Consider the following 12785-nt stretch of genomic DNA (forward strand, 5'->3'; position numbering starts at 1 on the left):
ATTCTACAAGTAGTTGAGGGGATTTTAAGCAGACAGTGAATGGTCAGTCGAAGGCTATTGGGAACAAGACGATATAGTTATGGGGGTTATGGGGGAAAGTTTGAAAAATTGAGATTTTCCATTAAAACAGAGGAATTGAAAGTGCAGGAAATCTAATGAAGGTTTGATTTAAGGGTAGATCTGTATAGATTGAGGATTTTCACTAGGGAGGGAAAAATTACAGGAAATATTTTCAGAGGGTTGGTTGTTGGAACCTTTGACCAGTAGACTGCTGTGACTAGAAATCATTTAAAGAGGATTTGGAGAAGTGTAGGGAAAAGAAGAATGTAAAATGGTGGAAGGAGGGCAGGGAAATGGGATTAAACTAGACTAATTTAAAGACCTAGTACAGCTATGACGGGCCGAATGGCTTGCCTTGTCACATTAATGATTAACACAGGGATCGACAGAAGAGAACCTCCATTAGCAGAATATTGACAAATATTCAAAAATAAATTTTTGATTTGCTAAACATCAAAAGTTATTTAATGAAGCCTCAGGAAGTTAGAGTAGGACAGATCGATTTTACATTCTGGACAGGAGAATGATATGGATATTCACTTTACCGCAAAATCCTGGAACTCTCTTCCTAACAGCACAGTGGGTGTACCTACACTGCACGGTCTACGACGGTTCAAGAAGGCAGCTCACCACCACCTTCTCAAGGGCAATTTAAAAACTCTCACTTCAGCTGCCAAACTCAATTTTAACATTTTTCTGACAATTAGATTCAACAATTATAACAGACAGTAACACAGTTCACTTTTGATGCTTTAATATTTGAGCACTAAATACAACGAAATTGAACTGATCTCACAGCTAGCAAATGAACGAGATGCTCCAACGAGAGATTCAGCACTTCTAACACCGGCTTAAGGAGCAATAAAGGATGGAACTGGGTGGGCTCCAAACAACAACTGGGAGCTGAGAATAGGTAAACAGGATTGATTGCAGCTACACTGGGGTTGGGCACCGCGGGGACTGGGGTGATTTGTTGACCCCTTTAATCACATCTTGGTTTGATGTTTGTAAGGTTCCTTTAAAGTTTTTTTCCTTGATTTTACAGCTGACCTGACTTAGGGGCTGTGCTTAATTTCTCCCTTGTTATTGTTCATTTAGTTAATTGTTTTGACTCGAAAAGAGTTACACTGGGGTTGGGCACCGCGGGGACTGGGGTGTTTTGTTGACCCCTTTAATCACATTTTGGTTTAATGTTTATAAGGTTCCTTTAAAGTTCTTCCTTGATTTTACAGCTGACCTGACTTAGGGGCTGTGCTTGATTTATCCCTTGTTTTTATTAATTTAGTTTACTGTTTTAACTCTACAAGAGTTACACTGGGGTTGGATACAGGTTTAACCTGGAGCTATCTGGTGATATTTGGGACATCTTCTGTACTGATTTACACACTAAACGTGAGAGCTACATTAGAAGCAAACCCAACAGACAATTTAATTCCCGGATCCAACTGCCGCCTCACTTCTGGATTGTGGGACTTGATGAGATTGAAATATTTGGGCTGAATCCAGACGCAGTATAAATTCTAGCCGAGGAGCTACGGGCAGTTTGGGCCGAGAGGTTATTTATTTATTAACTGAGCTCCAATAGAGAAGGTTGTTTCCAGTAGGAGCTGCACTAACATTGAGAAATGGGCTCTAACAGCCACTGTTCCGGCGCATTAGCGCATGTCCCCGGACCGCGGATTCCATTTCGACGAAGGTCAGTGATCCCACCGAGACAGCGGACGGCCCCAGCTCCTCAAAGCCGCACTTGCTGTAGAAAGAAACCAGGAAATCCTCGCACATCAGGACTGCCCGGTGAACATGGGGCAGGCAGCGGAGGTACTGCAGGTAGCGCCAGAGTAAGATGGGTCCTTTCCCCTGCTGGCGGGAGGTGCGGTGCACGGCCAGGACATGGATATGCACCGTGGAACCGTGAGGAACATGCAACACCAGCGCCTCCTGCAGAACAAAGAGGAATAGCAGCTTAACAGCATTGACACAGCTGCCCCACGCAGAGGCTGAACATTGCTCAGAGAAACTGCTGGATTGGGAGGATAAAAGCAGCAACTGAAAATATATAAGGAAGACAGGATTGATTTAACCTTTCAAGGAAGTCTCTTTCAGACGCTAATGTTTCTGTGTATTTTCAGCATTATTATCTCTGATTTAAAAAAAATACATCGACATTTTCATGAACGCAATGACCCAGCAACTTTCAACAGCTGTTTGTACAATCGCCCCAGGTCCAGCTTGGTTTAGCAGCGGTTTATTCAAGGGACGTAGTGGTGTCGATTGGTAAAGTCACTAAATGCCATGGCAGCTGATACAATTTAAATTAGATTTAATTTATTGAATGAATTAGTTTGGAACTGAAAGCTAGTCTTGGTAATGGTGATCATGAAACTATAATCGATTGTTGTAGAAACCCAAAACAAAAACAGAATTACCTGGAAAAACTCAGCAGGTCTGGCAGCATCGGTGGAGAAGAAATCAGTTAACGTTTCGAGTCTTCACGACCCTTCGGCAGAACTTCTCCACCGATGCTGCCAGACCTGCTGAGTTTTTCCAGGTAATTCTGTTTTTGTTTTGGATTTCCAGCATCCGCAGTAGCTTTTAGCTTTTTGTTTTTATCTCTGTGTTGTAGAAACCCATCTGGTTCACTAATGTCCTTTAGGAAAGAGAATCTGCCGTCCTTACCTGGTCTGGCCTACATGTGACTCCAGACCCAAACGCAGACTGGGAGACCGCTTTGTGGAACACCTTCGGTCTGTCCGTAAGTATAACCCAGATCTCTCTGTCGCTTGCCATTTCAACACCCCACCCTGCTCTCTTGCCCACATGTCCGTCCTTGGCCTGCTGCATTGTTCCAGTGAAGCTCAACGCAAACTGGAGGAACAGCACCTCATCTTCCGACTAGGCACTTTACAGCCTTCCGGACTGAATATTGAGTTCAACAACTTTAGATCATGAACTCTCTCCTCCATCCCCACCCCCTTTCCAATCCCCCTATTTCCAATAATTTATAATTTAAAAAAAAAAATATTTTTCTTTTCCCACCTATTTTTAAATTTATTTCGATCCATTGTTTTATCTCCACCTTTTAGCCTATTTCGATCCCTTCCCCCCACCCCACCCCCACTAGGGCCATCTGCCACTAGCTTGTCCTGCTTTCTACCCTTAATGTCCCCATTAGCACATTCCTTAGCTAATATCACCACCATCAACACCCCTTTGTCCTTTTGTCTATGACATCTTTGGCAATCTCTTCTTTGCCTCTACCTATCACTGGCCCTCTATCCAGCTCTACCTGTCCCAACCCCCTCAACCAGCTTATATTTCACCTCATTTCTCTATCTCCTTAGTTCTGATGAAGAGTCATATGGACTCGAAACGCCAACTGTATTCCTCTCCTCAGATGCTGTCAGACTTGCTAAGTTTTTCCAGGTATTTTTGTTTTTGTTCCAAAATAATGTGGTTGACTCTTAACTGCCCTCTGAAATGGCCTAGCAAGACACTAAATTGTACTATTTCACTACAGGAAAAACTGCAGTGCTTTAAGAAGGTGGCTCACCACCACCTTTTCAAAAGCAATTAGGGATGGGCAATAAATGCTGGCCTTACCAGTGATGCACATATTCATAAAGTCATAGAGGTCTACAGCACAGAAAAAGGCCCTTTGGCCCATCGAGTCTGTACTAGTCAAGCAAGTGCCTAACTATTCTAATCCCATTTTCCAGCACTAGGCCCAGAGCCTTGTATGCCATGGCATCGCAAGTGCACATCCAAATACTTCTTAAATGTTATGGGGGTTTGTGCCTCTACCACCCTTTCAGGCAGTGAGTTCCAGATTCCCACCACCCTCTGGGTGAAAAAATTCTTCCTCACATCCCCTCTAAACCTCCTGCCCCTTACCTTAAATCTATGTCCCCTGGTTATTGATCCCTCCGCCAAGGGGAAAAGTTCCTTCCTGTCGACACTATCCATGCCCCTCATAATTTTATACACCTCAATCATGTCCCCCTCAATCTCCTCTGCTCCAGGGAAAATAACCCCAGTCTATCCAATCTCTCCTCATAACTAAAACTCTCCAGCCCAGGGAACACCCTGGTAAATCTCCTCTGCACTCTCTCTAGCGCAATCACATCCTTCCTATAATGCAGATTCCAGAACTGCATTAATACTCTAGCTGTAGCCTAACCAGTGTTTTATACAGTTCCAGCATAACTTCCCTACTCTTATATTCTATGCCACGGCTAATAAAGGCAAGTATCCCATATGCCTTCTTAACCACCTTATCCACCTGTCCCGCTACCTTAAGGGACTGGTGGACATGCACACCAAGGTCCCTCTGATCCTCGGTACTTCCCAGGGTCCTACCATTCATTGTGTACTCCCGTGCCTTGTTTGTCCTGCCCAAGTCCATCACCTCACATTTATCCGGATTAAATTCTATTTGCCACTGATCAGCCCATCTGACCAGCCCGTCTATATCCTCCTGTAATCTAAGGCTATCCTTCTCACTCTTTACCACCCCACCAATTTTTGTGTCATCCGTGAATTTACTGATCAACCCTCCTATATTCAAGTCTAAGTCATTTGTATATACCACAAACAGCAACGGACCCAACACCGATCCCTGTGGAACCCCACTGGACACAGGCATCCAGTCACAAAAACACCCCTCGACCATCACCCTCTGCTTCCTGCCACTCAGCCAATTCTGGATCCAAATTGCCTTGGATCCCATGGGCTCTTACCTTCGTTATCAGTCTCCCATGCGGGACCTTATCAAAAAACTTGCTGAAGTCCAAGTAGACTACATCAAATGCATTGCCCTCATCTACACACCTGGTCACCTCTTCGAAAAATTCAATCAAATTGGTCAGACATGACCTCCCCTTAACAAAACCATGCTGACTGTCCTTGATTAATCCCTGCCTCTCCAAGTGTAGATTAATTCTGTCCCTCAGAATTGCTTCCAATAGTTTCCCCACCCCTGAGGTTAGACTGACAATTCAGTGAAACAATACAGAAATTACACAAAAAATGAAATCTCCACAGAGTGGAATTTCTGAAATGTATAGTTTCACCACATTTTGTTTTCTCAGACCTGCCATTTAATTACCTTGAGTTCAATTTATGCTAAATTGTGGGCTGTTTACACCTTTTGGCCAGAATTCATCCATGGAGGTGAGGGAGTGGTTAGTGTGGGCTTGTGTCAGGCAGGCTCATTGACTGCTTTCTGCCATTGGTCTATTTTCCCAAAAGCAGCCACAGTGGTGAACCATTGGCTGACTGATCAGACATGGGCAGGTACTTTACCAAATAGGCCAGGATCTTCCCTGGTTATTTCGATTTTACCAGTGACAAATGGGAAGCCATGGCGGGTCAGAGGGTCAGAGGCTCATGTACCACAAGCTGAGGAATGAACCTGCAGAGTTGTCTCGATATATGGTAGGTCTCGGAATCTGCATTCAGCGTGTGTCTGCAACCAAGCTACTGGGTGTACTGTACATGGATTTCCAGAAGGCATTTGATAAAGTGCCTCATTAAAGGTTATTGCGGAAAATAAAAGCTCACTGTGTAGGGGGGTAACATATTGGCATGGATAGATTGGCTGGCTAACAGGAAGCAGAGAGTAGGCATAAATGGGTCTTTTTCAGGTTGGCAGGATGTGATGCATGGTGTGCCACAGGGATCAGTGCTGGGACCTCAACTCTTTACAATTTATATAAGTTACTTGGATGAAGGGACTGAAGGAATGGCTGTTAAATTTGCTGATGACCCAAAGATAGGTAGGAAAGTAAATTGTGAAGAGGATGTAAGGAGGCTACAAAGTGTCATAGGTTAAGTGAGTGGGCAAAGATCTGGCAAATGGAGTATAATGTGGGCAAATGTGAAATTGTCCATTCTGGCAGGAAGAATAAAAAACAAGCTTATTATCTAAATGGTGAGAGATTGCAGAGCTCTGAGATTCAGAGGGATCTGGGTGTCCTAGTGCATGAATCACAAAAGGTACAGGGATAGCAGGTAATTCGGAAAGCTAATAGAATGTTATAATTTATTGTGAGAGGAATTGATTACAAAAGTAGGGAGGTTATGCTTCAGTTGTACAGAGCATTGGTGAGACCACATCTGGAGTATTGTGTACAGTACTGGTCTCTTAATTTAAAGAAAGATGTAAATGTGTTAGAAGCAGTTCAGAGAAGGTTTACTAGACTAATACCAGGAATTACCAGGTGGTCCTAAGGCTGGACAGGTTAGCCTTGTATCCGCTGGAGTTTAGAAAAGTAAGAGACAACTTAATTGAAACCTTTAAGATCCTGAGGGTTCTTGACAGGGTGGATGTGGAGAGGATGTTTCCTCTTATGGGAGAATCTAGAACTAGGGGTCACTTTAAAAATAAGGGGTCGATCATTTAAGACAGAATTTTTTTCTCTCAGGGTTGAGTCTTTGGAACTCTATTCCTTAAAAGGTGGTGGAAGCAGAGTCTTCTTAAAGCAGAGCTAGACAGATTCTTGATTAACAAGGGGGTGAAAGGTTATTGGAGGTAGGCGGGAATGTGGGGTTGAGGTTACATTCAGTGATCAGCCATGATCTTATTGAATGGTAGAGCAGGCTCGAGGGGCCGAGTGGCCTACTCCTGCTCCTAATTCATATGTTCATATGTATCACATTTGGTTGCTCTGTAGAGGATGGGGGCAAAAGTGACTTGCTGCTTTTGGAAAGATTACTTAGGATCTGGGAGTTATCACTTAGGGGGCAGGGCAAAGATCCCTAGGAGGCTCTGAGGCAGTGGAGGTTTCATCTGGTGATGGGGTTAGTGTTTTCAGACTCTGGCTCCTGCAGTGAGGAGGAGAGTGGCCCAGAGATTGTAATGCAGCCACATAGTGTGGTTGTACAGTGGTCAAGTGAGCTCCTGTAGCTGGAGGAAGCCACAAGAGGTGGACAAGAAGTGTGAAGAGTTAACCAAGGTAACCTGGTAGCAGAAGGCACAATAGGTGTCTTAGGAGGTGCTTAGCACCATGGAGATGTCCAAGTCTATGCAGACTGCACCTTTCCAGGGAGGTGTTGGTGAAGCTGTGTGGAATAATGGAACCGGAGTTGAGGCCACAGCAAAGTAGGGGTACCTAGTGCTCGTCATCTTAGAGATGACGTTAGCACTCAACCTTTTGGCCAGTGGGATCATTCTAGGGATCATCTAGAGACCTACAGGGCATCCCTCAATCAGCAGCCCATCGCTTCATAAAGAAGGTTTCAGATGCCATGTACTGTCGGACAGGCCAATATATCAAGTTTACAACTGATCAGGCCAGTCAGGCTGAGAGGGGAATCCGCTTCGGGGCCAAGGTGCAGGGAGTCTTTGACTTTACTCTTGTAGCTATCAAGGCTCCCTCACAGCAGCCTTGGTGAACAACATGAGTTTCCACACACTCAGTGTTCAGGTTGTATGTAACCCATGCAGATAAGTGCAAGGTTTCTAGGAAGCTGCTGTGACTCCGACATCCTTAGGCAATCTGAATTACCACGGCTCTTCGGACCACCCGTGAGCCTTCATGGCTTGATCTTGGAGAACAAGGGGTATCCTCTGAAGACATGTCTTCTGACTCCAGTATGCAACCCCAACGCACAGGCAGAGGATACATATAACCATGGACACATACATCCACTACCACCATTGAGCAGGACATACGTGGCAGGGAGATTTGTCAGCAGGCATTTCACTTGAGTACAAGAGGAACGGATGATGAGCTAATTTCTTTCCCAATGGCATGTTGCCAACCTGTCTTCGGAGACCCTCAGCATCTCGAGTGCCCATGACCACCATGCGCAAAGGTCATCATTAAAACAGGAGAGAGAAATCAGGGACCTGGAGGCCAGTTAGCCTAACATCAGTGGTTGGGAAAATGTTGGAATCTATTATTGAGGAAGTCTTTACAATGCACTTAGAAAAAATATAGTATGATTAGAACAAATCAACATGGTTTTAAAAAGGGGAATCCTGTTTGACAAACTTATTAAAGTTTTGTCAGGATGTAAGGAGTAGAGTAGAGTATATGGAGGAACCAATAGCTGGATATACCTAGATTTCCAAAAGGCAGAAGAGCTTAGGAGCAGGAGTAGGCCATTCAGCCCCTCGAGCCTGTTCTGCTATTCAACTAGATCATGGCTGATCATCTACCTTAATATCATTTTCCCACATTATCCTAAAATCCCTTGATGTCATTAGTACCTAGAAATCTATTGATCTCTGTTCGAACATACTCCGTGACTGAGCCTCCACAGCCCTCTGGGATAGAGAATTCCAAAGATTCACCACCCTCTGAGTGAAGAAATTCCTCATCATCTCAGTCCTAAATGGCCTGCCCATTATTCTGAGACTGTGTCCCCTGGTTCTAGACCCACCAGCCAGAAGAAACATCCTTTCTGCATTTACCCTGTCTTGCCCCTTAAAAGTTTCAATGAGATCACCTCTCATTCTTATAAACTCTATACAATACCGGCTCAGTCTCCTCAATCTCTCCTCATAGGTCAGTCCCGCCATCCCAGGCATTAATCTGGTGAACCTCTGCTGCAGACTGCAGCAGTATCGTATAAGGGTCTGGCCTATATAGGGTTAATGTGGGACTGAGTACAGTACCACCCACACGGTGATCTAAAACAAAACATGACCCACACCTAGGGGTCAGTCTAGTGTTGGACAGAGGCAGTGGCATAGCGGTATTGTCACTGGGCTGGTAACCCAGAGACGCAGGGGAATACTGGGTAAATCACTGCAGATGGTGGAATTTGAATTCAATAAATATCTGGAATTAAAAGCCTAATGATGACCATGAAACCATTGTTGAATGTTATAAAAATCAATCTGGTTCACTAATGCCCTCTCTTTAGGGATAGAAATCTGCTGCCCTTACCTGGTCTGGCCCTACATGTGACTCCAGAAAAATGTGGTTGACTCTTAAATGCCCTCTGAACAAGGGAAGGGCAATTAGGGACAGGCTATAAAAGCTGGCCTAGCCAGCGATGCCCACATCCCACAAATGAATTTTTTAAAAAAGCCATGTGCACAAGTGTGAAGACAGTTCCTAGCTTGAACCCTTTACTGTATATATGTACATAGTTCTTATAGTTAATAAATACAGACAGTGAACCTACATTAGACTAGAACATCAAGATCTACCAAGTGGTATCTAATACCTCACAACTTGGTGGCAGCAAATGGAAAAACCTAAAACTTTGCAAAAATGCAGAGAAAACTGAAATGCTTTGAGACTAAAGAAAAATTGGAAGAAGCATTCTGATCTGAAGAGAAGTTTGAGAAGCAAACGTGCAGAGGAAAATCACCAGGGAAAATCTCCAAAGGAAGATTTGGAAGCTGAAGGCCAAAATTTAAAATGCCTCACTGCAGCAGAAGACGCTGTGGAATCTCTTGGAAGTCCAGAGTCAGCAGGGGTTAGCTAAAACCTTACATTCCAGGATACAGCAAGTCGTGAGAAACTTATAGTTCCATGGTCAGAAATTGCCATTTAAAAGCTCTGTCAGAAAATCCAGATTTCCACTCCGCGTCTGAACACGTGACAGCTGAGCTCACTCGAAAAGAAAAAAAAAATTAATTTGGAAGAATTGCAAGAATCTGCTTTAAAAACCAACAAAGCACAGTGCTGAAACGGAGAAGTCTGCACTTAGTCCATTCAGGCTGCTATTGTTGAAGATTTGTTTCTAGGCTGAGCGCGAGTTCCATTGCAGCGGGAGCTGGCCAAACCCAGCAAGCACTGGCTAAACCCTTTGTCTTCAAATGAACAGTGCCGCCACCTTGAATTTCAGCAACTTCTTAAAGCTGAACCTAAACTTTAACATTTTCTTAACCATGGATCAGAAATCTACTCTTCCAGATCAATTTGGATTTATCCAAGGCCCAGATTAATCACATAATCGGAAACTTTGGAGAAAAAGATTCCTGAGATACATGAATGCTTCAGGTCTGAATAAAAAGACAGAAGCGAGCAAGTTAATACGCCGCTTTATTTGGTAGGCCCAATAGCAGATGACATGATTGCCGCACAAGGAATCAACGAATCATCTGATAAATTTGAAGTACTAAAATCATTCAATGTTTATCTTAACCTAAGAAGTAATAAAATCCTCAAAAGGTCTAAATTTAATAAGCGTGTCCAGCAGACAGGAGAACCTGTCGACTTGTTCATTAGTGATTGGTACAGGGTGGCTGAAGGCTGTGAACACAGAGACCTAAAATCTGAACTTATCAGGGATAGAATAGTTGTAGGAGTAGTGGACGACACACTCTCAGACATGCTGCAAACAAAGGAAGATCTAACCCTTGAGAAAGCTATCCAGGTTGTTAGACAGTCTGAACTCTGTGTGCAGCACAGCTACACTTTAAGAGCAGAAAGTAAACTGTGGTACAAAGTAAATCCCACAGTCCATTTAGTTAAACACTGAAACAGGAACACTCCAGGCCAAGAGAAGCAATACCCTAACCAGTAAAGTGATCATGCCAGTACTGTGGAGCAAAGGGCCCCCACAGGCAAGATCAATACCCTGCAACTTCAGCCAATGCTTCCAACGTAACAGGACTGGACAATTGAGCAAACTGCAAGGTCAAAGCATCTAAACGCACAGAAGATCCAAAGATGATTCATGAGGTTGAGGCAGTGTACCAATAGGACACACAGCCATGCTTCTTGGGTGAGGTCAAAGATCCAGGATTTTCCTATCGGAATGTGGACATTTCAGTTAATGGCCATCTCACAAACTTTAAATCGGACACGGGGTCTGTATTACGGTCCTATTGGACAAAGGATATCTTCCTTCACAGAGGACATTGCGATGACCCACAAAGGAAGAATAAGCAAACAATGAGATGGAGATGAGTACAATGCTCAAACAGCCCACACAGAATGGGATGGAACAACAACCATCTATCACTACAGCTGCTGAATCGACAAAGAGCGGTTCAATACCAAGGAAAAAGAGCATGAAAAGAGACCCAGATTCCAGAACAACCTCCAATCCAAGTTTACCTGTAATAACAGAGCCCACAAATCCTCTGACAGACAGTGGTCTGAACAGGATATGGAAGGGTTATAAGGCCTCCGGACTGCCTGAACCTATGAATGCTGAGATTTGAAGGGGTAGTTTGGGTAGTGATAATGATGTAAATATAAGGGGTAAACTAGAATAACATGAAATATATTGGATAAAGGTTTGGGGTGAGGTGTAGTATAAAGATCTGGCACATATAGGGTTAACATGGGACTGAGTACAGTACTGCCCACAAAGTGATGTAAGAGAACACATGGCCTGAACCAAGGGATCAGTCTAGTGTTGGTCAGAGCTGTGTGCACAAGCACAATGGAGACAGTTCCTGACTTAAACCCTTTACTATGCATATGTACATTGTTCTTGTTAAATACATAGTTAACCTAATTAAGATTCCAAAGATGTCATTAAAACCTACTGATCAGTATCCAAAATCCTATAAACAGTAAATATATCCTTCCTTTAGGTAAAGGGATCAAAACTGTACACAATACTCCAGGTGCAGTCAAACCAAGGTTCTAAATATTTGAAGCAAGACATTGTTACTCCTGTACTCCAATCCTCTCTGGATAAGGGGCCGATCATTTAGGACTGAGATGAGGAGAAATTACTTCACTCAAAGGGTTGTGAATCTTTGCAATTCTCAGCCCCAGAGGGTTGTGGATGCTCCATTGTTCAATGTATTTAAGGCTGGGATAGACAGATTTTTAGTCTTGCATGAAATTAAGGGATATGGGGAGCGGGCAGGAAAATGGAGTTGAAGCCCAAGATCAGCCATGATTGTATTGAATGGCAGAGCAGGCCCTACAGGCCATATGGTCTACTTCTGCTCCTATTTCTTGTGTTCTGTGTTCTTATGAAGGCCAACATACCATTTACCTTAATTGCTTGCTGGCTGCATGTTAGCTCTCAGTGACTAATGAACAAGGAAACCCAGGTCCCTTTGGACATCAACACTTCCTAATCTCTCAGCATTTAAGAAATTTTCTGCACCTCCGCTCCTACTGCCAAACTGGATAACCTCTCACTCACCCACATTATATTCCAGCTGCCAGGCTCTTGCCCACTTACTAAGTCTGTCCAAATCCCCTTGAAGCCACTTTGCAACTCCCTCACAACACACATTCCCACCTAGTTTTGTGTCATCAGCAAATTTGGAAATATTATATTTGGTCCCCACATCCAAATCATTGGTATAGATTGTGAACAACTGGGGCACAAGTATTATTCCGTGTGATACCCCACTAGTAACAGCGTGCAAACTTCAGAATGACCTGTTCATTCCTCCTCTGGTTAATGAACAGAAAACAATCAGCAATCCATGCCAGTATATTACCCTCTATCCCATATGCACTAATTTTGTTTACTAACCTGTGTGGGACCTTATCAAGACCCTTAGAGCCATAGAAAAGTTATGGTGCAGAAAGAGGCCATTCAGCTCATTGTGTCTGTGCTGGCCAAAAAGAGAAAAAAGAAATAAAATCAAAAAGACTGGAAAAACTCAGCAGGTCCTTCTCTCTCTCCACAGACGTTGCTAGACCTGAGTTTTTCCAGCATTTTAAAAAAAAATTTCAGATTTCCTGCATCCTGCAGCATTTTACTTCTAAGAGAAAAAACTAGCTGTTCATTTTAATCCCACTTTCCCACCACGGCAAATGGCAGAATTTGAATTTGATAAAAATCTT

At 43.5% G+C, this 12785-nt stretch overlaps 1 protein-coding gene across 2 annotated transcripts in view; it reads right to left on the reverse strand.

The window, feature by feature from the left end:
* Positions 1-799: 799 nt before the first annotated feature.
* Positions 800-12785, reverse strand: part of LOC144676121 (serotonin N-acetyltransferase-like) — a 34349-nt gene continuing 22363 nt past the window's right edge. The window contains exon 4 of one of the 2 annotated variants that reach the window (XM_078536627.1): positions 800-1998. In XM_078536627.1, coding sequence (XP_078392753.1) covers positions 1693-1998 — 306 coding nt within the window. In that variant the 3' untranslated portion in view covers positions 800-1692. The remainder of the gene's footprint in view (positions 1999-12785) is intronic. The other variant, XM_078536628.1, reaches the window with a different exon arrangement.

This window comes from Cetorhinus maximus, unplaced genomic scaffold (assembly GCF_964194155.1).
Source record: "Cetorhinus maximus unplaced genomic scaffold, sCetMax3.hap1.1 HAP1_SCAFFOLD_1368, whole genome shotgun sequence".
Taxonomy (NCBI): domain Eukaryota; kingdom Metazoa; phylum Chordata; class Chondrichthyes; order Lamniformes; family Cetorhinidae; genus Cetorhinus; species Cetorhinus maximus.